The sequence below is a fragment of the Oculina patagonica genome, chromosome 2, assembly GCF_052425735.1.
Source record: "Oculina patagonica isolate OP01 chromosome 2, crgOcupat, whole genome shotgun sequence".
NCBI classification, from domain to species: domain Eukaryota; kingdom Metazoa; phylum Cnidaria; class Anthozoa; order Scleractinia; family Oculinidae; genus Oculina; species Oculina patagonica.
In genome coordinates this window covers 22155071-22183066 of record NC_135759.1, presented here as the reverse complement: position 1 = coordinate 22183066, position 27996 = coordinate 22155071, and the positions used below count along the sequence as shown (strand labels likewise).

Below are 27996 nucleotides of genomic sequence, written 5' to 3'. Positions count from 1 at the left end.
ACTAGACTTATGCACGTTTGTGATGGTTTTTCCTGATTATTTTTCTTCCTTACCCCGCCAATTTTTAAAAGTTTCGTTCGGATTGTGGCGAGGTTTTTTCCTCTTCGGCCGTGACTCTACTGCTTCAGGGCGCGGTTGTTCAAAGCACGATTTAGTTAATCCAGGATTAGTGTGGATTTTAATTTCAGTTTATAACTTGTTACAAGAGTTAATATTGTCTTTAACCTCCAGTTCTGACGTTGACTAATCCTCAATACTCAACAAAACATTAGCAATCGTTGTTGTTGAAAAACACTTTTATACAAGAGAAAATAAAACCTCGATCAACTTTAAATCCCGGATTAGTCGGTAATTCGGCTTTCGAAAAACCTGGCCCAGATTACTTGCTATTCCTTCGAGTTCTAAGATGGTGGTTTCGTAAATAATTTGGTTTTAGTTTAACGACAGGAATGAGAAAACCGCTCTTAACCGGACGATGATGCGATTAACTCTAACACAAATATTTCCATGACAACTGCTTGGAAAATAAAGTTAACGTGTGTTCTGAATTTTCCAAGCTTTCCTCTTTGCTCAGTGGTCTTAACGACTTTTCAACCTCAGGTTCTGATCATGGCATCTCTTACGAGTCCCATGGGCTATCACTACAAAAGGAAAAACAACATAAAAAATGTACGTTGAAAGTAAATATAACAGGGATAAAGTAGAGTAACATTTGGAAAGGAACGGGAAAAAATGACCAAATTTTCATCAATTGGTTATATGACCATATATTTATACTATGACAAGCTCAACCTCGTTCCCAGGAACGAGGTTGTGACAAGCCCCCCCCCCCCAAAAAATAATATCCGTCCCTAAGCTTGTTGAGGTTTTCCTAAAACGAAAAGGGCGTATGACAACTGACAGTAGTTTAAGACTAGTTAGGACAGCTTAGGGGTGAGAGTGAGAGCGAGATATATGGTGAAAAGAACATCCAAAAATTCAGTTAAAAGGATTTTCTTCCTCCTTCTTTTTTCTGCTTTTTCCAATAGTCAAACTGCTAATATCTCACACTCGTAATTCTTCATCGGGCATTTTTGTGTCTTCTATTTCTTTATTTAATGCTGGTCAAAGAATAACTTCCTTGAAACGCAAGACTTGTCCTTTTTCTATACAAATCTCTAACATAAACACAACTAAAATAATGTATAAATAAACTACAAACAGGTGTTAAAATCTGTCGATTAAGATAATTTGTACCTCGTTTTGGGATCCACCTCTTCTGTCTCGTATTTATTTTTAAACCCTGCTTGATACTTTCTACGTCTTTCGTCTAGCATAAAAAAGACAAAACGGAGAGACTGTTACGTCGGCTACAGTCATTATTCTCTTGACAATGGTTCTTTGGAACAACAACAAGACGAAGCCTACTAAGCCTTAACCTGACTGAAGCCCTGCCAGGGGGGTTCTCGTGTCGCTTGTCTAAATTTAAAAATGTTCCGTGTCGCTGTTTTATCGGTCTTCATGTCGCTGTCGGTCATTAAATTGAAGCAAAATTGCTTGTCCTTGTCGGAATTTAAGTTTTTCCATAAGGGTTGTCGTTTGTCGCGGTTTTATTTTATGTGCTGTCGCTCCTTTTTGGGCCACGTCGCTTGTCGGAATTTACCCTGGCAGGGCCTCTTAACTTAAAGTTAAGGCTTAGTAGGCTTCGTCTTGAATGTCCGTTCCAAACGATATACTGTGGAACCCCGATTTCTGGAACTTCCAGACAACTCGAAACAAAAGTCGTTTCCCTTGGATTTGATTCTCTTAGTCGAACACTAATTTTCCTCCCGATTTCTCCCGTAAATTTCCCTTTCCCTTGAAGGGAGGGGGAGGGGGAGGAGGGGGCTCGAGAAACCGGAATTCCACCGTAAAGTTTATGTCCATGCCAGGATAGAGCAAGTGTACAGTCGTTGTCCCCCAAAATGGACTCTATACGACTTACCAAGAACGCCTAGGTCTTCAAAAAGAGCATCCAAACGTGTTCTAACAAATAAAACAAGAATGAATAAGTTAATGAAATATTATATGACAATGGTTTATCAAGCGAGCAGGGTATTCGTATGTTGTGAATATTACATTGCCTTGAACACATAACTGAATACCGAGATTTTACAACTGATTGAGCAACGGATTATACCGTAAAATTCCGGTTATAAGCCCCCCCGCTTATAAGCCCCCCAGGTTATAGGCCCATCAACCTGGAAACAAAAAATACATCCGATTATAAGCCCCCCTCTACCGGATGACAGTACTGAACAGGGCTAAATGTTGCTTTTTGTGCGTTTTTAACTTAAAAACGTATTTCGATCAACACTCCCGAGGCTCGTTTCGAAACGTTTTTTTTATTCCGCTTATAAGCCCTCCCGGATATAAGCCCCTCCGCTTATAAGCCCACCCAAAAACCCTTACGAAGTTGTATAAGCCCAGGGCTTATAACCGGAATTCTACGGTATTTGGTCGAAATTCGGTTTACATCGTTATCTTACCCTCACTCATATAGCCTGCTACGCAGACGTTTTTTTTTTGGCTCGTCACGCAAATCTTTCCTCCGCAGCGTTCATTGAGGAGAAATGATTGCGTGACGAGCCAACAGAACGTCTGCGTAGCAGGCTATCATTCAAAATAAGGTGCGCATTTTGGACGAACAAGTACTGAATATCGAAAAGAGAGAGAAGGGATTGGGTGAGTGGAAAAGTGACAAGAGAGTGGGGGACGGGTTGAAAAGCGAGTCATCGAGGAGAAAGGGGATGGGGCAATTCCAGCTGCGTGAAGCTTCTTTTTCTGCTCATCCACTACCAACTATCCAGTGGTTCCTTTCGGTTGGTTTTGACAGCGTGGTTGTATATATGTTTGATATTTTATTTAAAATGCTAACACTTACCTCTCAGCCAGAGGAATGTTCGCTGTATCATAAAAGTGATTTCGCTTTCTCTGGTGCAAGCTGTAACCAAACTTGCCAAACATTTCAAAACATCTCTGTGGAAAAACAATCAAAAGTTATTGATGCTAACAGAACTGATCCGCCGAGATACAAAAAAACAAACAAACAGACAAACAAATGCACAACTTCAGGCAGAATTGTTGAATGCATTTTCACTTGTACATTTATATGCAAAACTAATGAGAAACTCCTCCGGATGAAAAAGCGATTAGAGGATAAATGTGATACCGAGTAAATGCATTGTGTCTATAATACAGGTAACAAATGCAAGGAATGTGCATTGGTGTACTTAATTGTTTTATTTCGATATAATTCTATATCATCTTCAGAGTAAGGCGACAAACAACTAAAACAAGTAGCTTAGATTTAAATACTGGACGTTTAACTGAAATTCTAAAACAAACACAACGCTCACACCCCCTTCCTCAATCAACGTTGTTGCCTAAGTGAGTGGGTGAGAACTTTATTAAAGTGTCAAAACCTAATAGCCTGGGAATAATACACCATACTAATTAGGGGACACTGCTTAAAACTAAAAGAACTACAATAACGTCCCAACATTGATTAGGTGAGCAGGGAATAAGCCTTTTTGTGAGAGCTTTAAAATAGCACAAAACCGGGTATGTGTCTCCAGTCCTTTTTGCATATGATTGAAGGCAAAACCAATCTTGTTCACTCACCACTACTTTGAACTGATCCATACTATCCGCAGCAAGCATCATTATGTTAAGGAGAGCAGAGTAGCTTGAAACAAGAAGATAAAAAAAAAATCGTTATTTGTAGTTACAACAGTCAAATAACTTTAGAATAAACAAATAAGAAACAAGTACCATTTTTATATGGCCTGAAGCACGCAAGAGAAGTGCAAAAACCTGTTAATTTAGTGAGCAGTTGGTACGGTTTACACAAGAGTGCTTTAGAGTTTCCTCAAACTCACTTGATGAAATGATTTCGTTTCAGCGTATGTCATCACAAACCTAAAGTTTTTTGTCAGATTTTTGTTCATGAGATACAGAGAGAAAATACTGAGTGGAAGCGCTTAAACCCGGCGTGTTTTTATTTAAGAGAGACTTCCCGTGTTTCAGCCCATCCATACAGCACGCAATTTTATGACCTTTCCAAATCATTTTTAAAAAACAGGACAACCAGTCAGAATCAACGTTGCTATGAACAAACTAAAGAAGGGAGGGGAGGGGAGGGAAGCGGCAGAAGAGGGAAAGGAAAGGAGAAGAGGGAGGGGAGGCTCGTTGAAATCTTTTCTCATGGGGCACACATTGTAGCAATCTTCTTCGAGTTGCTGAGGCACGCAACAACAGATATAGAGAGAAATAGAGAAACAGTTAAAAGATACCGGCATAAAAAATGAATAAACTTACCTTGGCGGAACTCTCTTTTTCTCAAACATGTCCAAAGTTCTCCTGAAAGAACAAAAACCAATAAAACTCTTTAGTTTCTAGATTGAAATTTCGAGTCAGCGTTCACACATTTCTTAAACTAAAGGATCCAAATGGAAAGGATCAAAATAATTATTTCAGCTTAAAGAACAAAATAATTCTATCGAGGGATAGGCATGTCTTATCCTAAATCTATAGCCACCATGCTTATAATTCGACAGCCATTGTGGTAAAAAAAAAATTATCAGCCCTCATACATGTATACCCCACTAACGCCACCTCGTCCCCAGTCGCTAGCGATCGTTAGGAGAAATGCTAGTTAATTATCGAGGAAAGCGAGGGCAAAGGGGGACACGGGACTCATTTCTGTTTTTTTCCCTCCAATCACCCACCGCTCGCCCCGCTCGCTCCCAATCCTCCCACTCGTGCTACGCGCTCGCTCCCAATCCTCTCACTCGCGACTCTCTATCATAATCCGCGCTCAATCGGCCTTGGAAAAGCCTGTGGGGGAGGCAGGCACTAACGTGGCCAGAATTTGGCGAAAGTTTTCAAAGCCAATTCCCGTTTAAATCCGTTCTGTACAACGTTCACCTAACCTACCAGGCCTCCTGAAGCTTGCCGTTTAAACAGTACATATGAATGATACGAGTGATAATGAAAGGAGAAACCCTACAAGAAATAAAGATTTAGTGCATCATTAGCGACTTCAAACTAGAGCAATAACAAGGACACCCTGCGAAGTATATCAAGTATATCAGTGAAAAAGAAAGGGCTCTGTTCGCAAGGTGTAACAAGGACTGAAATACTATGACCATTTCCAAATTCAAGGAAGATAACAGACCCACAATAAAAACTTTTTTACAGTATCCCTTCCCTCCCTCTTCCAACCCCACGTCAGAAGGATTAATGCTAAACTTGCTTACAAGTCGAGCTCACAGAGAGAGAAGCGCGAAAGTGAGCACTACCAAACCGGAAACGAGAAGCGAACGACTATAAGAAAGTCTAGATTAATGCAATCATTGCTTCCAGCTCGGTATCATTCATTGCAAGCCCTAAAGTCTGATTTATATGTACAAAGCTGTACAACTACGACTAGACTGAAATCATTTCATCCCAATCCTGCCTCTTTTATGCCATATTCGTGAAGTACCCCATCCGATTTAGGTAGAAATCTCGTTGGCACCTGTGTGGCACTAAAATAGAATCTCTCCATCAGAACAGCGATAAGAACGATAAAACTTACTCCAAATTGAAGATCTTCATCCAGCGCAAAACATCAAGCATTATGTCAAGGTTCACCTTGAGATCCTACAATGGTATACAATATACAGTTAATACAAATTGCTGACTCACTCATTTCGCTCAAATTTTTTGTGAACTCGAATTTAGTTCATGTTAACTACTGCATTCATCATCGATCCTTATCCGCCATGGCGCGGCCTCTAACTACTGCATTGGAATTCATTATTTCCAGGCCAACAACGTTTGTTAGCACCCAAAACAGTCACTGGCTTCTATTTATCACACATGTTTCGGTCAGGTCAGATTATTGAAGCAATGTTTGCGCACATCGACCAATAAAGGTTTTCTTCAAAACAAAAAGAAAACGGCCGCAAAGGATGTACATTGATAGGGCTATATTTCTCAGTTTACAACTGTCACATCAAGAAGCAACTAAACAAACCTCGGATTTCTCAGCTACGCTAAGGGCTCTAAACAGAGCTGTCGCTACAGTCGTTGACAATGCCACCCTGTTCATGCGCATATCTGGCGAGAGACAGATACAATACCGTAAAATTTTGATAACAAGCCCCCTTACCCCCCTCTCCCAACCCCGACAATAGGCACCCCAGCTCTTTGTTCAGTTCCCACAAGCACAAAATGTGACAAACTACATGTACAAATGTATGTCTATGACACGAGGAACTGTGCAGCTAACAGCCAAACTGCCATAAGTGGAAGTGGAAGGAACCCTCGCGGCTTCCCCACTCGCGCGTGGTATCGCGCGTGTGTTCCCAAATATGAGCCTGCTCACAGGCTAGTCTCGTGTTTCCAAGAATTGACTGAGCCCCGGTTTTCGGTCGTGACCGCTTAGGAACGACGCGGGCCACGGTAACGTGATGTTTTGCGTGGTAATCGCGAGTGGTCCAAAAATAATTTGATTGGAGAATAACACCAGGGAACTATCTGTTCAAGTGAATTTGTAGCCAGGGGATTACTACTTATCAAGAAGTTTTGAGCTTGGGAAGGAGGTCATTAATCAGCTCGCGCACATAAGAAAAGTTATTTGTGGGCGGGGCGCCCCAAAAAAAAAAAAAAATAATAAAAAAAAAAAAGAAATAGAGAGAAAATGAAGTAAATAATTTTTTATTTTAAAAATTTTTTTGAAAATTTTTGAATAATAAAAAAAAAAACCCTCACATCAAACTATTTTACCAACCGGCCTACGGCCCGCGGCTAAGACAGGCGAATCCGCGCGATTTCGCAGGATAGCTGTTAAATATACATGTAGGAGGCAGTTTAATGCTGAAATAACACATCACAAAAAAGTAATAAATAATAAATGTGGGAACGGACCACCTCAAAATAGTTTTTCCTTATAGAAAGGGGCGCTTATGCAAAGAGGACGAGGTTCTTGAGGAGGGTTTATCGGACAGGGGGGTTAAAGACACGGAGCTTAACAGAGCTTTTACTGCATTTGTTGGATTTTATTTGTGCGCACAATATCTCTGTACTGAAAATTGCAGTTATAACGAGTTTTAGTTCAGACATACCTTATTATAGGAAATTTTAAAATGCTTGTGTTGATTAAGGTATTTAAAATTAACGCGACTGGGTAACATTTCAAAATGAAGTAAATTAACGCGACGAGCATAAAGAAACAAACCCGTTGAGACAACAAGAACGAGTCTATTTCAACACTAGGCGTATAATCCTAAAAGTAGGTATTAAGCGAAGGAATCTGACCGCCTCGAGCGTTTTTCACAGTTTCAGTGATACCGGCAGATTTCCACCCTATGAAATAATGCCTTTTCCTAGGAGTCAAGAACGCCTGGACTGTATCGAGAAATTGGGGCCAAAATGTTGGAAATTAAGGTCATGGAAATTAACGCTCCACTTAATTAACGGCACGAAAATTAACGTTAACGAAAATTGCTTTAATTTCATGTAGCGTTAATTTCCTATATAAGGTAATTTAACATTACATTACATTACTTTATTTATCCTCAAATCTTAATTAGTATCTTCGAGAGAAGAAAACGTTTAATTATAACAAGGTGAATGTGTCAACTTACCATCGTATAGTTTTGGAACTATTCCTGGGTTTTTGGTTCTACTGGCCAGGTTGAACAAGGCAGTGTAAACATGGTCTTTGGGTCTTAGTTTCTAAACAACGAGAAATTTTGTTAAAAGCATACTGGAAACAAAGATTAAATACCTTGCCGATCAAGAAAGAAAGACAAATGTACTCTGTAAAATACAAATACAAGTCAACTAAAGGCGTTGAAAAAAAAAAGATGCATGAATCGGATTTACCTCAGGAACAATTTCTTTGTAAAAGTCAAACAATATGGGAAATGCGACTTCAGCCGTTGCTAGGGTCAAAAGAAATGCCGAGCTGCAATAAACAACAACTTAATTAATATTTAATACACAAACCAACAAAAACGAACACAGATAAACAAACAAATAAACACCTCTTGTCAAAAAAATACACAACAATTAATTAATTAGTTCTGAGAGTAGCAAGGAAAGGTTGGTTGGTGATTTCAGTAAAGCGTGACTATTTCGTATTACCAACACAAACTCGATAAGGGACTGACCATTATTTTTTTGGAGGGGGAGGGGGGATGAAAAATTGAAAAATGTTTGCAGGGCCTAAAAGAAAAAAAATTGTTGCAAACCGATACGTATAACAAAAAATACTAGAAATTCGAAAAAAAAGTTTGCGAGGTGCATAAACTAAAAAAAAGGTTGCGAGGAAAATTTTTCACCCCCCCCTCCAAGAAATAATGGTCCGTCCCTAAGGCAGTTTTCAATAAACTGTCTGGACGTTGGTTTTAAACAACTCGCGCCACCTACTTAACCAATCACATACACAAACCAAAATTACGTTACACGTTTCTTTCCCGCGGTTTTTGAATTTTTCAGGTCAAATCTCTAATTTGAAGGGGTGGGGGTGGGGTGGTACAATTGAGGTCCAAAAGGAGAGGGGTTGGTAGATTTGAGGCACAAAGAGAGATATCTGTCACACTCAGCTTAAGCAGTCCACTCAGGTGTGCTTTCATATTGAGATGGTAACTATCCGCTAAAAGAGAAAATATTCCCTGCACCCCCGCCGCACTTTAACCAAAATAATTGAACAGAAACCAGCAGGGCAAATCAGAAAGAGAAATAATTTCATACTTACTAAAAAGGAGCTTGTTTTTCACCAAGAAAAGCTATGTTGCTCTGTTTCTTTAACAAGCTGTATATGCGTGTTGCTATATGTGCGTCCACACAAAGAAGAGCCTTCATAGAGAACAATGTAATTAAGTTAAAATGATAACGTGTTAGCGCTGGTGTTGTAGCTGCTGACCTTTGTAATAGACCATTTGCATTATGACGTAAAAGCGCAAAACTTCTGGTAGTTGTAGTTTGGTTCGCGGGAAAAAACCATCTCCTTATGATTGGCTAAGGGCAGCCAAGCGTGGGTGGACATCCAAGACTTTTATTTTGATCTGAAGTTGAGCTGCAAAGTTTACGCTCTTGTTGCTTCGAAATTTGTTTATACATTTATTTTTTCATACCTGTCAAAATTGAAAAGATGATAGCTTTGGAATGAAAATTGACTGAGTTCTGTGTTTTAACAAGAAAATTTCGTTCGGTGTGGCGGAGTTGACTGCTGGATTGGCTTATGCCTCCAAAGCACTGGAAAAATGCTTGAAAGGACGAGTCGAGGATATAACTAAATTGTGTGGAATCGTGAAGCAAGGCAGCCATTGACTTTGTTCTTAATCGATTTTCAGACGTTAAAAAATCGCTTCCTCGATCACGTGATTAATTTCACTGAAAAGCTAGAACATATCGTATTGCTCGCGGGACGGCAGTTTATTTTTACAGTGAGAAGAGAAAGAGTCAAAATTCCTCGTTCTCGGCTTCATCGTGTCTAGGGTTATTGCTGATTATCCCTTGCGGTGTCAGATCTTTTTTTTCTTATTATTTTTTCGTCCTTTCTTTTTAAAGATTTTTGCAGGTGGTTTCCGCGGGGCGCGAGCATTCCTTCTTGTTGTGAACGACTTGTGCGACTCGGGTGGCCTCAATTTGGTGATTTGCCCCATTTTGGGTAAAAATTGCATCTTCTATTTTTGTCTGGTAGCAAAGTTTTAGATACTAAACCGCGCGACTGAGACTGGAGGAAAACTCGTTGAACTTCACTACAAAACACATATACAATTTCTTGATGCTTTTTTCATTCGGGCTTGGTTTACTGAGAGGTTGTTTTTGCCCTTTAGGCCACGGGACGTCTCTTCGGTGGGTAATTTTCTTACCTCCATCACGATTTTCTTGGGCAAGCGAGCTTGATGACAATTCAAAATTTCCCGCGAACCTAACTACAACTACCAGAGTCTTTGCGCTTTTACGTCATAATGCAAATGGTCTATTATTTCCAGCGAACATGCTATGTTTCCTCTCCTTTTTAATAGCGACTTACCCTTCCTCATATCCGGAGCCTTCGTTCCTCTTGACCAGCGGTCGGGAAACGAGCGTTTCGTCAAGCGTGCGCAGTTAGGAACGAAGACTCGAGGTACGAGAATGATCGGGACTTCGATTACGAGTGTTTTCCCGCGCTTGGCACTAGTTGCAAGTGTTTGTAATCTCGGTTTCTGATTGGTTTATTACATTATAAGCACTTGTTGTAGTTGCCAGATGTGAATAAGAAAGCCATTAGAAAACGACTCTAAACCAAAAGTCCATCAGAGCGTGCGCTTTTTTCTTGGACCCCCTTTTCTTATCCCAGTTTTTTTCCCTTTTGCGCAGGCTTGAAGTTCCTGACCGCGGGTGAAAGGGAAAGAAAACCCTGGGTAAGAGGATGCTGGAACCCTTGTATCTTCCAAAAATACGAGTGCATCAGCAGCTACGAGCAAATGGCCTTATTCCTTGACAGCTGTCTCTTGTCCCCTGCTTAATTCATCTATTGAAGATTAAAGTCCTAAAATTTTTATACTGATGATGTACACGGTATATCTACAATGATCCGTGTTAGCTTCTCAGACTGGCTGATAGTAAAAGTCAAGTTTGGCTTTTATTTTAAATGAGTGTGGTTGTAAATCCCAAGTTGTACAATCATGTAGCTAATAACTTATTTGTAGAACAAACGCTTACCGCACTCATGGCTGTGCCAAAGAAGACAGCTGAAAAGACAAGGGAAATGAATTCATGTTAATATTCAGTTGGCAATCTTATGTCATTTTAAACTGAATTTCTATTATATGATATATCTTTTTTTTTTTCGCCCCCGGGGTTTTTTTTTTTTTTTTTTAAAAATTTTTTTTTTTTTTTTAAAAAAAAAAAAAAAAAAAAAAAAAAAAAAAAAAAAAATTTAAAAAAAAAAAGGTATTAAAAAATCCTCTTTTCCCTTTTTTTTGGGGGGGGGGGGGGGGGGTTTTTTTGGGGGGGGGTATTAAATTTTCCTACCTTTAGGGGGGGCGCTTATCGAGGGGAGCGCTTCTTTCGAGGTTGGGAGCTTAATCGAATAAATACGGTATAAAGGATATTCACTAAGAATATTGTAATTCCTTAAAAGGCTTGGTATAACACAGACGGTTTCTGGTTATCATACATGTGTACTACATTTCTGGTTGACAAACAAATTATAAATGCAGCAAATGAAAACATGTCAATCAAAAGATAATCCTGTGATGAAGATTTATTTCTTCGTGTGCAGAGGGTAGGGGTTCCTAGCTAGGGTTAACAGCACACCCCCACTAAGTTATCTACGGAACACCCCCTGGGATAAATTGCACTTACAATCATCTGGATCCTCTAAAGGTGGAAGCTTGGGTAGCGATTCTAGATGTGTGATAACCATATCAAGAACTGCAGGATTTGCAATCGACCTCGCCTTCTCTTCTGCAAAGACAAGCAAGCAAACAATTAACAATTATTGGATGAGGTTGAGCATGATAGCGATAATTATCAAGGCCAAAGTTTCTATTATCTGCCGAAGCCGAAGGCTGAGGCGGATAACAGAAACTGAGGCCTTGATAATTATCGCTATCATGCGAAAACCAATCCAATAATTGTTTTATTATGCACATTCCTAGAGCTGCACTTGTAAAGACAAGAGCGCGCACAAAATATACTTTTATAAGCTTACAACCTTTCGTCACTTCTGCATGCATAAAACTATTGTCTGTAGGTATGACGTCACTTCTACATATGTAAAATCTTATGTCTGTAGGTATGACGTAAGAGAAACAGCAAGCAAGAATTAGCTGCATGCTTATAGCCAATCAAAATCAAGCTGGTGACACCAATGTATAATAATAGTGAATTCTGGTTTGTTTTTGGCCTGACTGAATGACTCAGTCTGCTGGTCTGCCTGCCTATTATCTTCCCAACATCAGCAATGCCTTTTGCATTCCTAATGCAGATGGCAGTAACTAGTAAGAACACTCACCTTCATTTACTTTCGGTCTCCTCTTTTCTTCCCAACCTGGGAGATACTCTGCCCGTAGTAACTGGTTGTAAGTCTCCAATGATGGCTCTAATAAAAAATAATGTTTTGGTGAAGAAAATAACAATGCAACAAATCTACAATAATTATTGGTGTAAGGCAATTATTTTAGTGAACTTGGAAAACGGAAATTTTGTAAATTAGAAAACTAATTTTAATCTGTATTATAAACTGTTTTGTCAAAACAAAATTGCTAAAAAATAGTTTAATATGAAATCAACTTTACCCATTCCTATAGCTAGCATGTCTCTTATCAGGCCCAGGGCAAGCTGTGTACTGGTTTTGTCTTCAGTAGAGCTCACCACAGCTATCCTTACAAGAGAATTGAATGTTTCTAGTGACAATAAAATAAAGGAAAAGAACAAAATTAGGCCACAAAATTCTTTAACATTACACACAATGTTAAGCTAACATCCAACAATTTTTCTGAGTCTATCCTGGTCAAATAGCTGTTATTGCAGTTGAGCCAGCGATAATATATTCTTTTGTTAAAAAGGTATCCGAACGAGGCGAAAGGGTCAACACATCAGTGAACACAATGCAGAATGACCCTTTAGCCCTCGTTTGTATGTCAAACCGCTGAAAACTGCAATAACAGCTATTGAAATTTGGAAATGTTAGTTTTGTGGAGGAAAGGAAAACTGCAGTACCCAGAGAAAAACCTCAGAGCAAACCAAGAAACTCAACCCACATATGGCACCATGAAAGAATTGAACCCGGGCCACATTGGTTGGAGGGGACCATTCTCACCACTGCACCTTCTCTGCTCCCCCGATATAACGAAGGAGCTAGAGCAAAAACAACAATCGAATTTGGCTAAATTTAAATTGTACAAACTCAATTCTGCTTTTTACGCGCTAAACACTTTCTTGTTTTATTTCACTGTCTTTCTCTCGTTTTTGAAAAATAAACATGCAAAAAGACAAGTTTTGCTGGCGCGGCGTCTTTTTGACTTTTCTTTCACTAACGATCAAAGGAAACCTTTGTTAAAAAAAAGGAAACCTTTTGTTCCTCAAAACAATGAAGTCAGCTAAATTTTTAGGTTTTAAAATTTTTTAGGGTTGTTTTGAGAAACAAAAGGTTTCCTTTGTTTATCGTTAGTGAAAGAAAAGTCAAAAACACAAACCTTGTGTTTTTGCATGTGTTATTTTTCAAAAACGAAAGAAAGACCAGTGAAATAAAACACAGGACAGTGTTTAGCACGCGTAAACAAACTTGCATGCGAAATCTGGAGCTGTTTGTGACAATTTTAAATTTAGCCGAAATTCGATGTGTTGTTTTTGCTCTAGCTCCTTCGATTACTATCGGGGGTAGCATGAGAATTCCGTGTCATCTTGTTACAGTGGAGTAAGTACACAATGATGACTGGACATGTGATTTTTGTGAAACAGAATGCCAAAGTTATATTCATGATTGTGCAACTGTTGCCTCCATGCTGGTACTCTAGTTTCAAGTTCCATGTCATGAAACATCATTCAGTGAAATATCTTTGTTAATGAACGTTTAAACTCACTGAGATTAGGAAGGACAATAGGTTCTTCACCCATGAATTTGACCAAACTCTGTTGAAGAAAATTCATAATAAAAGCTTAGTAAAAACACCAATGAAAAGGAAACAAACTAACAATAAATATGAGTACTTTGAAAAGAGTTTGAAGAAAATTTTTTATAAAAGGGTTTACATCACGAGGATTTAGCAAATTTTTAATCCAAACTGCTCTGAAATTAGTGGTAGGCAACTTTACCCATGGAAATCATTATCTTTGAACATCTAAAGGAAGATGCAACAATATTTTGCTGTGAGGGATCAAACTACACCTAAAAATTTTGATTTTTTGAAGACTCGCCGAAACCATTTGAAAAATTAAGCCTTGATGTTTCAATTTGCAAACCATTTCCCCCGAGCCATCCGCAGCCAAAGACACTTGTTCACAGTTTCAATGATCTAATATACCAATTGTTAATGAAAATGGACCAATTTTTATTACGACACAAAAAAATTTTCGCTGTTCATAATTTGGTAGCCATGACAAACCCCTTCAGTGGTGGTTGAGGGGCATCAGTCCACCTTCTCTCTTCAATTTTAGAAAGTTTTTCTTTTTTTCACTTTTTTACATCCTAAACCATCTTCGTATTTGGAAAATATGCTAATAACAGCTTTATGAACGGCGTACTTGAGAGGGGACTGGCACTAGTAGTTACGGCATTTTGCTCAAAATTACCCGTACGCCCTACCTCAAAATTTATAAAGAATTGGCTTTGATTTATAATTCATGCAAAATAAAAAAAATCTGTAAGAAGAGAAAAGGAAAGTGAAGCCGATCTCTTTATTTGCGGTCCACCATTGTTATATCTCGGCGGGCGGCGCGCGTGTTCGGCGGCGGCTTTGTGTCCCGCGGTGTCGCGCCCGCAATTTTGTTGGCATTATTATTTTATTTATAAGCAACTGGTCTGATTTCGTCTGCATGATAATTAGTACCCTATTCCTACATCTTCTGGGCTTTGTGGGGTACGCTGTGTGTGTGGGTGGGAGAGAAGGGGGGGGGGGGGCGGGACACTGCCCACTTTTAGTGTTAAGGGTTGGTAATGTAACTTCTATCTGGTGTCTTCATCTGTTAGATAAAGTATGGTGTTCTGCCTTTAAAAATGTAAAGTATTTTGGCACCTTCTGTTGCCCCTCTAAAATGACTAATAGATGAATAAATTTAAGTTCTAAAACTTGTGACGGTCCCTGAGGGATACAATTAGTGGCAAATACACTTTAGGGCTTCGGTGTTCACGGTGGAATTCTCAGAGTGCTTTATATAGTTTAATTGCATGGGGTATATCTGGGGAAGGGATTAATCGAACAATGGGCTGGCTATGACTGCAAACAAGGATTTTAAAGTAACACATTAAAGAAGATCATTGTAAAGTTACTTGACCAACCTGTGCTTTCTCCCATTTGTCCTTCAAATCAAAGGATCTCGAAATCCCCATGAACATCAAGTTGTACGTCATTCCAGAGGCTGTAATAATAAATTAACAAAAAAATAATATTCTTTTTAATGATGCAAAGTTGTGAAATTGATCTTTATTTAGTGGTATAGAATAGTTCACTCCATGGCTTGTTGAATGATAGTGGCTTATTAATTTGAACATGATCCACCAAGACTGCCAAAAGAAAGGTTGAAATATGGCTGAAAAAATATACCGGTAACAATCATATTTTTTAGTTTTTTTCCTTTCATCCACAGAAAGTTACAAATTATAAAAATCTCACCTTGGTGTCCAGTTGCTTTCATTTCCTTGAACAACTCATAAGCCTCAGCATAACTTCTATGCTGTATAAAAAGATAAGCTTGTTATTACAATGTTCACATACAGTCCAGAAAGTAACAATTAAAAATATACATTATAATACTTTGAAAATTATAAATAAACATAGTCAAAGAAGCCATACATTTTTGTGGGTGGCAAAAGATGATATCCTTAGGCTGTCTGTTCAGTGCATTGGGAAGGGTTGTTCCAGTTAAGTGGATGAAATGGTTGTTTATGAGGTAATTGTGAAAAAAAGAAATGCAAAAATAATTTCTACCTCAACAAAGACAATGGCCGCGGCCGCACTGGCGAGTACCAAGTTATTCCAATCAAATCCGGGTGCGCGGCCGCGTTGGCGACTCTAACCAGGTAAGCGGTTCCCATGAAATTCGGACTGGTTAGGTTATCTTACCTGGGTCGTCAGGTGTGGCTCCCTTTTTTCTGTCATCTCTCCTTGGGATTTCTTTTCCATCACACGCACGCGCACTGGTGGCTTCCATTCCTTTGCTTGACCCGGCGGCCGGGCTCTCTGTTTCTGTGTCTCTTCCGTCTCTCACCGTTCCTTGGAACGTGCACTTGAAGGTCGGGCGATTCGGCGTGGCCGCTGCTGAGATCAACATTCGAAACAACTGGGCGGCGAAATCGGTGGCGGTGTAGCGAGAATGCATGAAAATCTAAAGCAGGAGAGGGAAGAAATCTGGCCGGTCGCCTTGTTTTCGCTATCATACTCACTCCTGGTCTGTCGGCGGCCGCAAAAACCGGGTGGTCCATACTTTAACCTAGTAAGTGTGGATCCGGGTTTCTAAAACCCAGTAACTTCAAGTGCGGCCGCGGCCAATAAGGCTTGTTTTATTAGTGAGGATTTTGCACAAATTCATTCATTTATAATAATTTGAGCATTTGTATGCCATTCCAAATTCTATTCCTTTCATGCGAACATTAGCCTGCGAATACAGCCGCCTCTCTGCACCCCGACCCACAAAATTTATTGGCCTGCTGCAAATGTGTGGTTTCAATAATACCTCAGGGACCTCAGTTGCTAATAAAAGCATCACAATAGAAACATTTATATCCTATAATTTAAAGACCTGAATTATTTCAAGCTTCTTTATTTCTTGAAATAAATGTCATTTCTTCACTTTATTACCTTTAACAAACCAAGAACCATTGCCTCGTATGTCCTGCCATCTTTGGTTGTCATACTTTCAAACATTTGCTCAGCATAGTTGCCTTTTCTGATATAAACACATAACAATTATTAGCCATCATAACCTTCAGTCATTAATCAGCAATGGGACATATAAAGCCACATTAAAACCCATATTTTACACATAACATGATCTTTGGTGGCTATCTCATAATAACAGACTTAGAAAAAATTAATGTCTGAGTGAGCCGCACATAAATTTGTTAAAAGTACATGTACTTCTCTATACAATGCATACATGTAAAAAGTCTATGTATAGAATTTGACAATATTTCTATGGGAAGGAGTAACTTGATTGCACATGTATACAAAAAGGATTATACCATTATAGTTTGTTACAAGTAGGTGGTGAAAACAAACAGAAGTTTGCTGACAAATATACTGTGTAAACAGGGCTCCCATTAAGATCAGCACTTGTCAGAGCTAGGGTGGGCATTTAGTCATGATTCATGAGATGTTTTCAGCATGTTATCATTCTTGCTCTTTAATGGCTGCCACACAAGAACAGCTACCCACTTCCAGTCTCATTAAAAACCTGAACAAAGGCCTATTTGTAACTTATATAATTCACTCACATCCACAGGATGCCACCAGAATTGTCTGCAATTTCTTCATTTGTCGTCTCATCAACAACATACTATAATAGGAAGTAATTAAGACTATCATAATGTATTCCCTCAAAACAAATTATTATAAATGTTTAATATATTTTAAATGATTATTAAATTACTGCTACATATACCTCCCTTTTCTGTTGGCGTGGTTGTGGGTGCGGTTTCGGCGTGCTCCGTTCGCGTCCCCCTTCCTCCCTCCCGTCGTGCTTTTGCTCGCCCCCGCCTCTCCCCTCGGCATCACCTTCTCTTCGGCTGTCCGTGGTGGTCTTGGGGGGGTTACTCACTTCGGGTGGTGTCGGGTGGCCTCCGGCGCCCGGCGGGGGCGGAAAACAGTGTTAAATGAATACAACTGGCCCAAGGTATAATATACATGTAACCGGTAACCTAATTTATAATATTATAAATGAATACTTTTATATGTTGTGTAATGAACAATGAAGCATCAGCAACTGATGAAATAAAATTATGTTTGTTTGTGCTGTTGTTAAATCTGTCTTAATGACAAATTATCTTTTCAGAAAGCAATTTGATGTACCAGTTTTTTTTTATACACAGTATTTCTGTCTTGTTAGAAGACCTTAGAAGAATTTTATTGACATCAACAATAGTTATTGATTATTATCCAATTTGATTTGGACAGTGTCAAAATAAAATAATTTATTCTCTTTATCTGAATGAAATAATAATTTCTCAGTCTGTATTATAAATTATTAAATTCAACATTACACAGCATATATACCACTGAAATTAAGTGTACATACATGATATTTGAGACAAAACATTACATACCTCTTCATCTACTAAATCTGAATTTTGTTCTTCATCACCACTGTCTGCTTTTTCTTCTTTTGGCTCAATAGTTAAAAAGCCTGATCCAGCCTGCAAGCATGAAGTAGAGTGTATTTAGAGCAGTTTTCAATTGAGTGTCGTAAAACCAAACCAAAGTAATCTCTCCTCACCCATCCAGTACCATCACCCTCATGTGGCACGCGCGGGACGCGCGGGTCACGATGGTGGTCCCGGGCGGCGAATCCTCACAGCGTAGTGAATGCACCAAAGCAAACGCAAATACTCCACTCAGTGACCGCTCTAGTAGACTACTTCTCAACAGACACCTAAAACAGATACTGTTACAAGGGGGATACCTCTCTAAGAAGACACTTCCCTTATACAGAAACTGATTAAAAACATACATTTTGTTCTTCAAAATGAATACCGTATTTATTCGTTTAAGCGCCCTGGGCGCTTTATTTGGCCTTGGGTGGGCGCTTTTCGGGTGGGTGCTCGGGCTGGCGCTTCCCTTTCGCTGGCAACGTGAGGTCACGAGGGAGTGGGCCGTCCGGTCTCGTGTCCTCATTCCACCTCTCTTTTCTTCGCAGTTTGGGGGTGGGGGTGGGCGCTTTCGGGCTGGGCGCTCTTTTCCTCCTCAGGGTGGGCGCTTTCGGGTGGGCGCTTATTCGAGGTGGGCGCTTTCGTAATACGGTACCTTTACAAGTAAGTTGAAACCTTTCTGACATGTACTGTAAAGGCAGCATGGCCTAGTGGTTAGGGTACTGGACTTGTAATCCACAGGTCCCTGGTTCAAGCCCTCCTCCCTGTCACTAGATGGATTTCTGTTCTGTGGTCCAGAATTCTACTTCCCCAAGTTTTGTATATGGTGAACTCGTCAGCCTCTCACCAGCTGGGATTTTTAACAAGTTCCTGTTTATTTTAATATTTGTTTATTTATTTAGTGTCCTTAGTATACGTAAGCTCAATACTTTGTTGACACTTAGGCCCCCTCCACACTGACCCGGGTACCGTAAATTTGAAAACACATCTTTTTTTACATGGATATGCCAACCGTCCACACTGAAATGGCGTTTTTGGTCACCGAAAATGGAGCTTTTCAAAAACGCTCTCCAGAGTGTGTATCGTTTTCAAATTTACCCAGGTTAATGTGGACGGAAAACATTTTACCCGGCGTTTTCAAATTTCTCCATTTTCAAATTTACCCGGGTTAGTGTGGACGGGGCCTTAATAAAGTGATTTAGTTTTTATTCATTTTGAATGTACCTCAGTCACTTAATTGACAACCTCTCTATATCAGACTACTTTCTACTACTGTAATTGGTCAGCTTAAGTGTACAACCATGTTACCAACAAGGCAACCAATTTTGAAACAAGCGTGTGCAAAATTCAAAACAAAACAAAGCTGTGATGCACCAAGCACTTATTGGTGAGGTTGAAATCGTTGAACACGGGGAGCAAAAAATTTTAAATAATTTTATTATGTCATGTACATGTATTATTTCCCTTTACCTCAACAGGCTCCAAAGCTTCTTCTGCAGACATATTTCCCAGATGTTGAGCAGCAAGATCAAGTAAATCATTCTGTGTTTCCAGTGAGACTTCAACCCCTAAAAGACATGCCCCATATCATCATCACCATCATCATCATCATCATCATCACTTTGTTTATCCTCGGATTTTGCAGAGTAGTTTATACAGCTTGTATTTCCGAGCATTTCACAGGACACCGCACAGTGGGCAAAGACCAGACCACAACACAGGGAACTCCATGCCCTACTCTTTACGATAAGTGTGTGGGTTCTCATCATATACAATGTGTGTTATATTCATCAGTTTCCCTAAAATGTACATCTCTACTAATTCAAGAGCCAGTGAATGAACATTTGATGTACATGTCCTGTCGCTGTACTTTAAGATTCATTACAAGAACAGGATGTTTATGAAGATAGTGATGAACAGGATGATGATATGTCTGATCAGTATAAGAGATTTTATTTTCTACTTGATCTAACAACTCAGTGAAACATTTCATGTACTAATATTTAATTTTCTAACATTTTATTTTTTGCACGGAGTTTTTTTTAACGAAAATTTGACATCAAGAAAATTTCCTGTAAATTATATCATGGTAAAACATTAAGCAGAATTATATCAGTTTTCAATTGAATGATGAAAGTAATATGCAATTGCCTTGGTCTTGCCTTACCAATGTTCTTTGATTGGTTTGAAAAAAAAAAAACTCACCACTTTCTTGACCAATCAGGTGAGAGTGATTTCTTTGGTTTTGGCCTAAAAACAACACTAACTGATGAAAAAAAAAAAAAAAAAAAAAAAAAATTGGGGGGGGAAGCGGTTTTTTTTTTTATTCTGCAAAGGGAATAAAAAAAAAAAAAACAAAAAAAAAAAAAAAAAAAAATTCAACAAAGAAAACCGCTCTAATAACTGCTCTAATGCATCATGATCAGATGTATGGGATAATTGGTCACAACGTGAACAGTGAAATATTGTGAGACACGACACAAATGTGCAACTATCTAGTTGTAATACTAGTGGCCCTAACCACAGGTTAGAAAAGGTGCCGGGCCTAGATGCACCTTTCTCGGTCACCTCCATGTGAGAGAAGCGCAATCTCAGTTGACAAACTGAATGTTATTGACACTTTCTTCGCATTCTAAACTTAAGGGACGACGGGGAAAAAACTTCTCAACTTCCTGTTTGAACAACTAAAAAAAATATCAAAAAACACATTTTCGGATCCTTTTGTAATGTTGCAAGAACAAATAACTTAGGTCACCTCATTTTCACGCCGGAAATTATTCCAACAGGTCGCGAAAATTTCTCAGAAGTGTCGTTAAATCGCTGGACAAAAGACAATTATTATTCCAAGTAACGCGTCACGCAAGGAATGCATGATTTAATCGAGCATGCGGTGTACCCGGTCGGTGTAATCGAGATGTGATCTTGTTTGGTCAGTGAACTCGCTATAGTTATCAATGTGATAAGGAATCATTCGTTTTGCCGTGGTTTATCTGTGATACAGTCATAGTAAATCTTCTCAAAACCAATGCCTAAACAACGTCGGCCAAACGTAGTTCCAATCTTCCATGTGACAGAAGCATTGATCTTATGTGACAAACAGTTAAGATTGACTTATGTTTCGCATTCTAATCGTTCTTGAATAACAGATTTTCAACTTCCGGTGTTTCAACAAACTGCAACTATTGTGATTGACACATTTTTCGCATTCTGATCGTTCTTGGTGGAAGAACAAAATTTTCAACTTCCGCTTTGCAGCTAGCCTTTATAAATGTGGTGCGCACACGTTATATGCAATCCGCTGGTCACTGTCAAGATTAGGGTTGCGGGCCTCTCTTGGGGCCCGACACACATATTATTTGTTATCAAGTCAGTCAGTTGTCATCTTTTGCACAGGAGACTTGTAGAGTTTAAAGGATAATTAACAAGATTTCATTTTCTGCATTTAGTATAATTACAAAGTAACTGTACTGTAAATTGAAAGCGGGGTACCACAATATTATTGTTAAAAGAAAAATTAAAATATCAACCTTGTTCTATGAGTCTTTCATAAGCCTGCACAGCATTTCTGGCATCCTGTGCCTTGATAAAACCTAAAAAAGTCAATCAATGTTTTAATCTAGATGTCATTATTTAAATTTCTACTTTCAACAGTAAGTCAAAATAATTGTTGTTTCTGAATTTTCACTTAGTCCCTAGAATTGTGTTTCATAATATTGTGACGAATCATTTATCTGAAATTTTCAAAGAGATATTCCGTCTTCTCCTGCCCTCCTGTTAGCTTGCCAACATAACTCACTTTTCAAGTGATCTTCAGTTTGAACATCTGCAATGTCCATGATTATTTCCTCTGTTTCCCACATCTGCCATGAAAAAAAAATGACTAATTTTAAGAAACACCAGAATTCTGTATGTGTTGCTGTTGAAATTTGTTTGTGGTTGATTGGGAGGATGTCACATGTACATTTAAATAAAACTAAAAATCAAACTGTTTTAAAAACTTTCAACTCCAAAACAATTGTGGCACACTGCTACTTGTGTGCACCAAATGTACCAGTTTACACAGTACATACATGTACATGTACTACAATGTACCTTGCACTTTACAGGGTTATATTTTGTGCATAACCATGAATGTCATGTAATGTATTTAAACCTGTCTGTGGGCATAAGGAATGTATATAATAGATGTATGTCAGGTCTAAGAGATACATCCAAGTTTGCTGTGTGGCTTAACACTACATTAATTTCTACTTTTAATCTATCTATAAGTAAAAGTCAACAACAGCTCACCAAACCAAATAGGTGTCGCTATATAATGTTGGGCTAACTACATGACTTAAATAATGTATGCTGTTTTTTTTTCTATAGGAATATTGATTTCTAGCGCAGGCAGAATATTCTCATTTTTCTGCTGATTTTAGGGCTGAAATATTCTTGTGAATATTCTTAGATTATAAAGTATGACATTTTTGTTTTAAAATGTATCTGGTATCGATTACAAGTGTACAACTTCTTGCAGATATGTTATTAGAATCAAACGTACAGCTAGTACTGCTTTTGTTGCTTTTAGCTAGTTTCGCCATTTAGAGAAAGGAACAATTTTAACGATTGAGTTGAAAACATGTAATTAATGTATTGTATTTACACATTTTCGATTTACAAAATTATGTTCTTTTCAAAATCTCAGCCTGGGGTTTACTCTTAAAATATTCTTAAAATTTTGCAAATTTCAGCCCGGGTATTGTTATAAAAATGTACTCTTGTTAAATAAAAAAAAGAGTGTATTGGCAGTTTGGAAAGATCTGCCTAAATCAGCTGACAGATATCTTTCAGATTGCCAACAGTTATCTGTAGGTTGGCCAACCATTGGTACTTTTAATCTGCTCTTGTCATATCTGGGCAGGATCAAATTCGACGAGAGCAGATAACAGTCAAATTATAGAAGCCTGTGAAATTCAAGGTCGAAGAGTGAGAGTTTAAACTCTTGTCAACTTGTTGACTCTCTGATCTGGTTTTTATATTTTATTTTTAATTATATTACACATCTCAACAGTGAACTTACAGGGTTTGGATTCCTGAGTGGAAAAATCCCAGGACACTTTGAAATCACATACTTAGCAGCTTCTTGTCCTGACTTCTTGGCCAGTAAACATTCCGTCTATACACAACCAGAAAATAATTATTACAGCCAGTCTACATGCAATCATATACTTCCAGTACATAAGGAAACATATTAACAACACCCCATAACAATATCCTCATGAACTTCAATATTACACATTACTGTCACATTTTCATCAGTGTGTGGTTCCCACCGTAGTACTCGCAAAAAAATTTCTCAGTCAAACTTAATACTTGTTAAATTTAAGTACCTCCACCACCTCAAAGGAAAACAAAATTAAACATGGTCGACTTGAAAAATTATTTTACAAATGGATGCATGCCAGAAACTTTGTTCCTTCTAGAAATGTAAAAGTTTGTTCAATTTCAAGTGAGTTTGTTCTTTTACTGAACATTTACTTCCATCTTAGCCATAATTATGTTCATTAAAACTGGTTTACCGATATCTCTAACTTTTCAAAATACTTGGAAAATCTCTAAATTAAATGGTCGCTAAATCTTGCTCAGAAAAAAATCGCTAAAATTTGTAGCCACTAATAGTAACCTTAAGGTACATGAATATCAAATTATAATCCAAAAAGTGTGTATAACAAACCTGTAAAGCCTTTGATCTTGGTAGCAAGAAATTATCTTCAATAAACTCTGGATTTGGCAAGGTAGGATTCTGTTTTGATAAAAACTGATTTAACATTATTTCACAGTTGTCTTATTAATTGCAGCTGCAATAAAATCCTAATAGTAAATGACACAACTTAGTAAGCACAAGATACTCACAGGTTGCACAGTTGATGCCAGGGCTTTTAGAACAGCCATTGGATCTCTATGACAATAGAAAAAATCCATGTGATAGTACTCTAGTAACGGAAAGTCTGTGTCGAGCCAAGTGGCCCATAATGCCGGAGCTTAACCCATTAAGCAACTAGGTTGGGATGCTAGTCCATTGCAGGGTTATCCCCCAACATTAGTTCACTGTTACCCATTTATACATCTGGGTGGAGGGAGGCAATACCGTAAAATTCCGGTTATGCCCCCCCGCTTAAGCCCCCCCTTTGGCCCATCTTCTCCACATCCTTTGCCCCCCCCCCCCCCGCCCCTCTCCGGATGACAGTCTGCAGGGCTTGTTGCTTTTTGCGTTTCGATTTCGATCACACTCCCGTGGCTCTTTTCAACGATTTTTCCCCGCCCTCCCGGTTGCCCCTCCGCTTATGCCCCCCCCCTCGTGTTGCCCAGGGCTTACAATCACGGTATGAGAGTAAAGTGACCCCAACCAGGGCTCAAACCTGGACTGCTCAATCCAGAATCCAGCATGCTAACCATTAGGCTGACATGTCTCCCTTGATAGTACCTGACAGGGCTCGAAAAAAACTTGAATTCCAACTTGCCCATAGGGCAAGTAACTCTCAAACTTTGCTTGCCCAGGAACTTTCCCCCCTTGCCCAGGCTCTCAAACTTATTAATAATTCATGAAATTAAGTTAATTGATGGTTTGCCAGGGCCCTTGCCCGTCGGGCAAGTGAGCATGAAAAGTCACTTGCCCGGCAGGAAAATCTACTTGTCCTGGATGACCGGACGGGGGTTTTGGTGAGCCCTGACCTGAGGTTAATCTCTTGAGTTTAATACCCATTCTCATTTCTCCTTAATACAGGAAATAGGAAATACTTTGCATTGATGTATACTTTTTGGGCCTTTTGTATTAGATAGCAAAGTAATAGTAAAGAAATATAATGCATCTCTCCTCCTTCTTTGGTTTTCTAAGGTCAATAATGCTGGTATGGCAACTCACCTTTTCTTGGGAGAAGTAAATAATGACCGAATGTCCCCTGAAACTTAAAGAAGAGCAATAACTTACACTCACAGATACATACATGTATACAGTATTGACTTTACACGTAAAGAACATTTCTTGCACATGTAGATACACATACATGTATGTTCACAGCTTTAGAACTGTTAGTTTGTGGTTTATACATGTAATGTAACAGTACATTTAGCCAGGCTTTCGATAAGCTCTGAAGTAGGTAGCTGCCCTTGTGGTGGCACCCATTGACATCACCTCACCATCCACTAAGAGATGCATACATGTACATGTATACTCTCTATCCAAATAAAATCCCAATGAAAAATTTGAACAAAATATAAAATGCTTTAAAATTAATGACTTACTTTCATCATCAACTTCATCAGATGATGATTTAGAAGATGCAGTGCACAGTGATCTGAAAAGATAAAACAAAACAAAAATAGCACGCCATTATACACATTTATTATTTGGCTACAATAGTACGCGCGCTCTGATTGGCTGCTGAGCGGGCATTATTTTCTTGTAATGACCGGGCATTATGAAAAATTTTCTCGGCTTGGCGGTTTTTTGAGTTGTGAGTAAAAGCTACTAGCGCAATTGCGAGAACGACAATTAAATACCGACAAAATGTAACAACAACTGAAAGAAAAATATTAGCATACCGATACTTCTAGTGAGCGACGAAGAGAGCCACAGAGAGCAGGAGCGAGTTTCACCTTGTTGTTTTTTAGATATTTCAGTTTAGAATAGCGCTAAAAGGCCATATAATAAATAACTTATTAACCTTGTCTGTTCGGTCATTACAGGGGAATCCCAGACCTCGGCCTTGATGTATTGACCCCGCTATCGCTCGGTCAATACATCAAGGCCTTGGTCTGGGATTCCCCTGTAATGACCGAACAGGTTAATAAGTAGTATGTACATTGTAACATGGCCATAGATCAGGTAACTGTCAGAGATAATCAACGTTGAAGGTGTTGAGGTGTTGTGGTCTTAAGGTTGCTTGGTTAAATTTTGGACCTAGAGGTACAGGTTCAAGCCCTGTCTTGGTGCATTCTACATTGTATGTAGGTTACGCTGAAGATCTTCGGCCTGGATTTCAAAATTACGTGGTATATTGGCATACAATTGCACTCGTCACCTTTAAACTAGCGTACAGATGACTTATTTGAGGTAAGAATAATAGAAAACCTTGGCGTAGACCTATAAAAAAAATTGGCATATCTCCAGCGTGGAGTGTACACGCCTTGCACCCTGGCAGTTCCTGGGTTTATGAAGTCCTGGATGTTGTACAAACACTACACTGACATAGAAAAAGATAAATGCCTGACAAAATTATGCTAGGGGTATGGAAAGGGGAGGGGAGAAAAGAAAAATGCCTGACAAAATTAATGCTAGGCCCTAGCATTAATTATGCTAGGGGTATGGAATCATATACCATGTTATGATGTACGGTGGCTTAATCTGGGGGTCCACCTCCACTAATAATATAAGAAGGTTGTTTAGGTTGCAAAAGAGAGCCGCAAGAGTAGTTCTCGGAGTAAGAACAAAAGAGGAGAGGACAAATAAGCTTTTTAAGAAATTGAAATGGCTACCATTTTATGATGAAATTAATGTAATCAAGTTATGCTTAGTGTTAAATGCCTTAATGGCCAATGCCCCAAGTATTTGTCCAATACACTGACAAGGGTTAGTGATATTTCTACGAGACAGTCGAGGCATGGAAGCATAACCCTGAGATGCCCGAAATACTTGCGTGAAACCGAGGGAGGAAGGACTTTTGCAGTCACGGCAGTGAAAGAGTGGAATAAGCTCCCTATTAACATTAGATCTAGTCAGAATGTTAACCTTTTCAAAAATAATTATGTAAATTACCTTAAGGAATCATACGTAGGTCTCGACCATTTCTCTATTTCTTAAGTTAAACTCTATTTTAGTATTTTGTTTTTAGTCATTTCAATTGTATAATATAATGAGGGCCACTAGTTTCTCAGTTTTTAACTGTAAAGTGTTTTTACCCTCGTTAAATAAAGTTATTTTTATTATTATTATGAAGGGGGAGGGGAGCCAGGGTGCATTCTGTGTACATCCCATGCCGAAGATATGCCAAGGTTTTCTTTTTAAGTCTACGCCAAGGACCTAAATCCTTGCCAGGGCTGGAAATAACGGCCGCGACCGGCCGCCCCGTCCCCTCGTCCCCCCCCCCCCCCCCCCTCCCCTCCCTCTCCCTCTCGCCTCGCTCCCCCTCTCGCCCCCCACTTCCCATCCCCGCCCCACCCCCCCCACCCCCCTCCCCCCCCCCCCTGTCTCATCGCCTCCCCTCCCACCCCACCCACATCCAGTTCCCGGCTCGGGGAAAGAGACGACAGATATGGACGTCTGGGAGGCCGAGCTGCACACATCGTCGGTCAGTTCCAACAGTGTCCGACCAGTCCTACGTCACAACCAGGGGCGTCTCCCAATCAGACGACAGTCGTAGGCGTCCAGCCCTCTCAAAGATCTTTGGTGTTACCTTCATAAAAAATTAGCAGTCTGGGAGAGGGAGCAAAATTGGAATTGACAGGGCTGTATAAATACTTAGTGCAGGGATATGAGTAAAGCCAGGTTTATGAAAACCAAGCAATAATTTCCCTGACACTATAGATAGGCTTTTCTAAATAAACTCTTGATGTTACAAGGCACTAAACAAATTAAGTAATAGACGCTACTATTGTAAAGCTTTCAGCTTAAGCTTATATGAGCTTATACATGTAGCAGATAGCCCATAAATTTGAACTTGAAGTCGAATTATTAGCAAAAGTGTCAAGAAAGCTGTTTTCTCTGGCACGATTGAACCGAAATCGTGACTTCTCTAAAGAGCACAGCTTCTTGATTACTATCTACATGTTAGTTGAATGTTTTACCTTAATGATCTGTTCCAAGCTATGCGAAGATGTTGTAGTTTTCGCGCACATCGACCACACATGGCCGCCATCTTGAGTCTTGAGAGCCCGCGATTCGGGATGCCGCTGGTTAGTCACCAGCTCTCCCCGTTTTGGAGGAAGGC

At 39.2% G+C, this 27996-nt stretch overlaps 1 protein-coding gene across 2 annotated transcripts; it reads right to left on the bottom strand.

The window, feature by feature from the left end:
- LOC144643513 (small ribosomal subunit protein mS39-like) lies at nucleotides 1-27929 on the bottom strand. Of its 2 annotated transcripts, none has more exons than XM_078502792.1 (31): nucleotides 27854-27929; nucleotides 25313-25365; nucleotides 24933-24975; nucleotides 23924-23969; nucleotides 23745-23828; nucleotides 23091-23186; nucleotides 21825-21888; nucleotides 21556-21618; nucleotides 19499-19596; nucleotides 17987-18076; nucleotides 17159-17220; nucleotides 16524-16611; nucleotides 15339-15399; nucleotides 15005-15084; nucleotides 13590-13638; nucleotides 12303-12410; nucleotides 12020-12106; nucleotides 11368-11469; nucleotides 10723-10751; nucleotides 8768-8868; nucleotides 7894-7975; nucleotides 7653-7743; nucleotides 6041-6123; nucleotides 5600-5664; nucleotides 4957-5025; nucleotides 4339-4380; nucleotides 3643-3706; nucleotides 2903-2997; nucleotides 1964-2004; nucleotides 1237-1309; nucleotides 1-641 (listed from the first exon to the last, which is right to left on the bottom strand). In XM_078502792.1, exons 1-31 carry the CDS (start codon nucleotides 27922-27924, stop codon nucleotides 620-622), a joined length of 2202 nt encoding a protein of 733 aa, XP_078358918.1. In that variant the 5' UTR covers nucleotides 27925-27929; the 3' UTR covers nucleotides 1-619. The 2 variants fall into 2 exon arrangements, with proteins under 2 accessions (XP_078358918.1, XP_078358919.1); XM_078502793.1 differs by having other exon boundaries at nucleotides 23745-23813.
- Nucleotides 27930-27996: the final 67 nt, after the last annotated feature.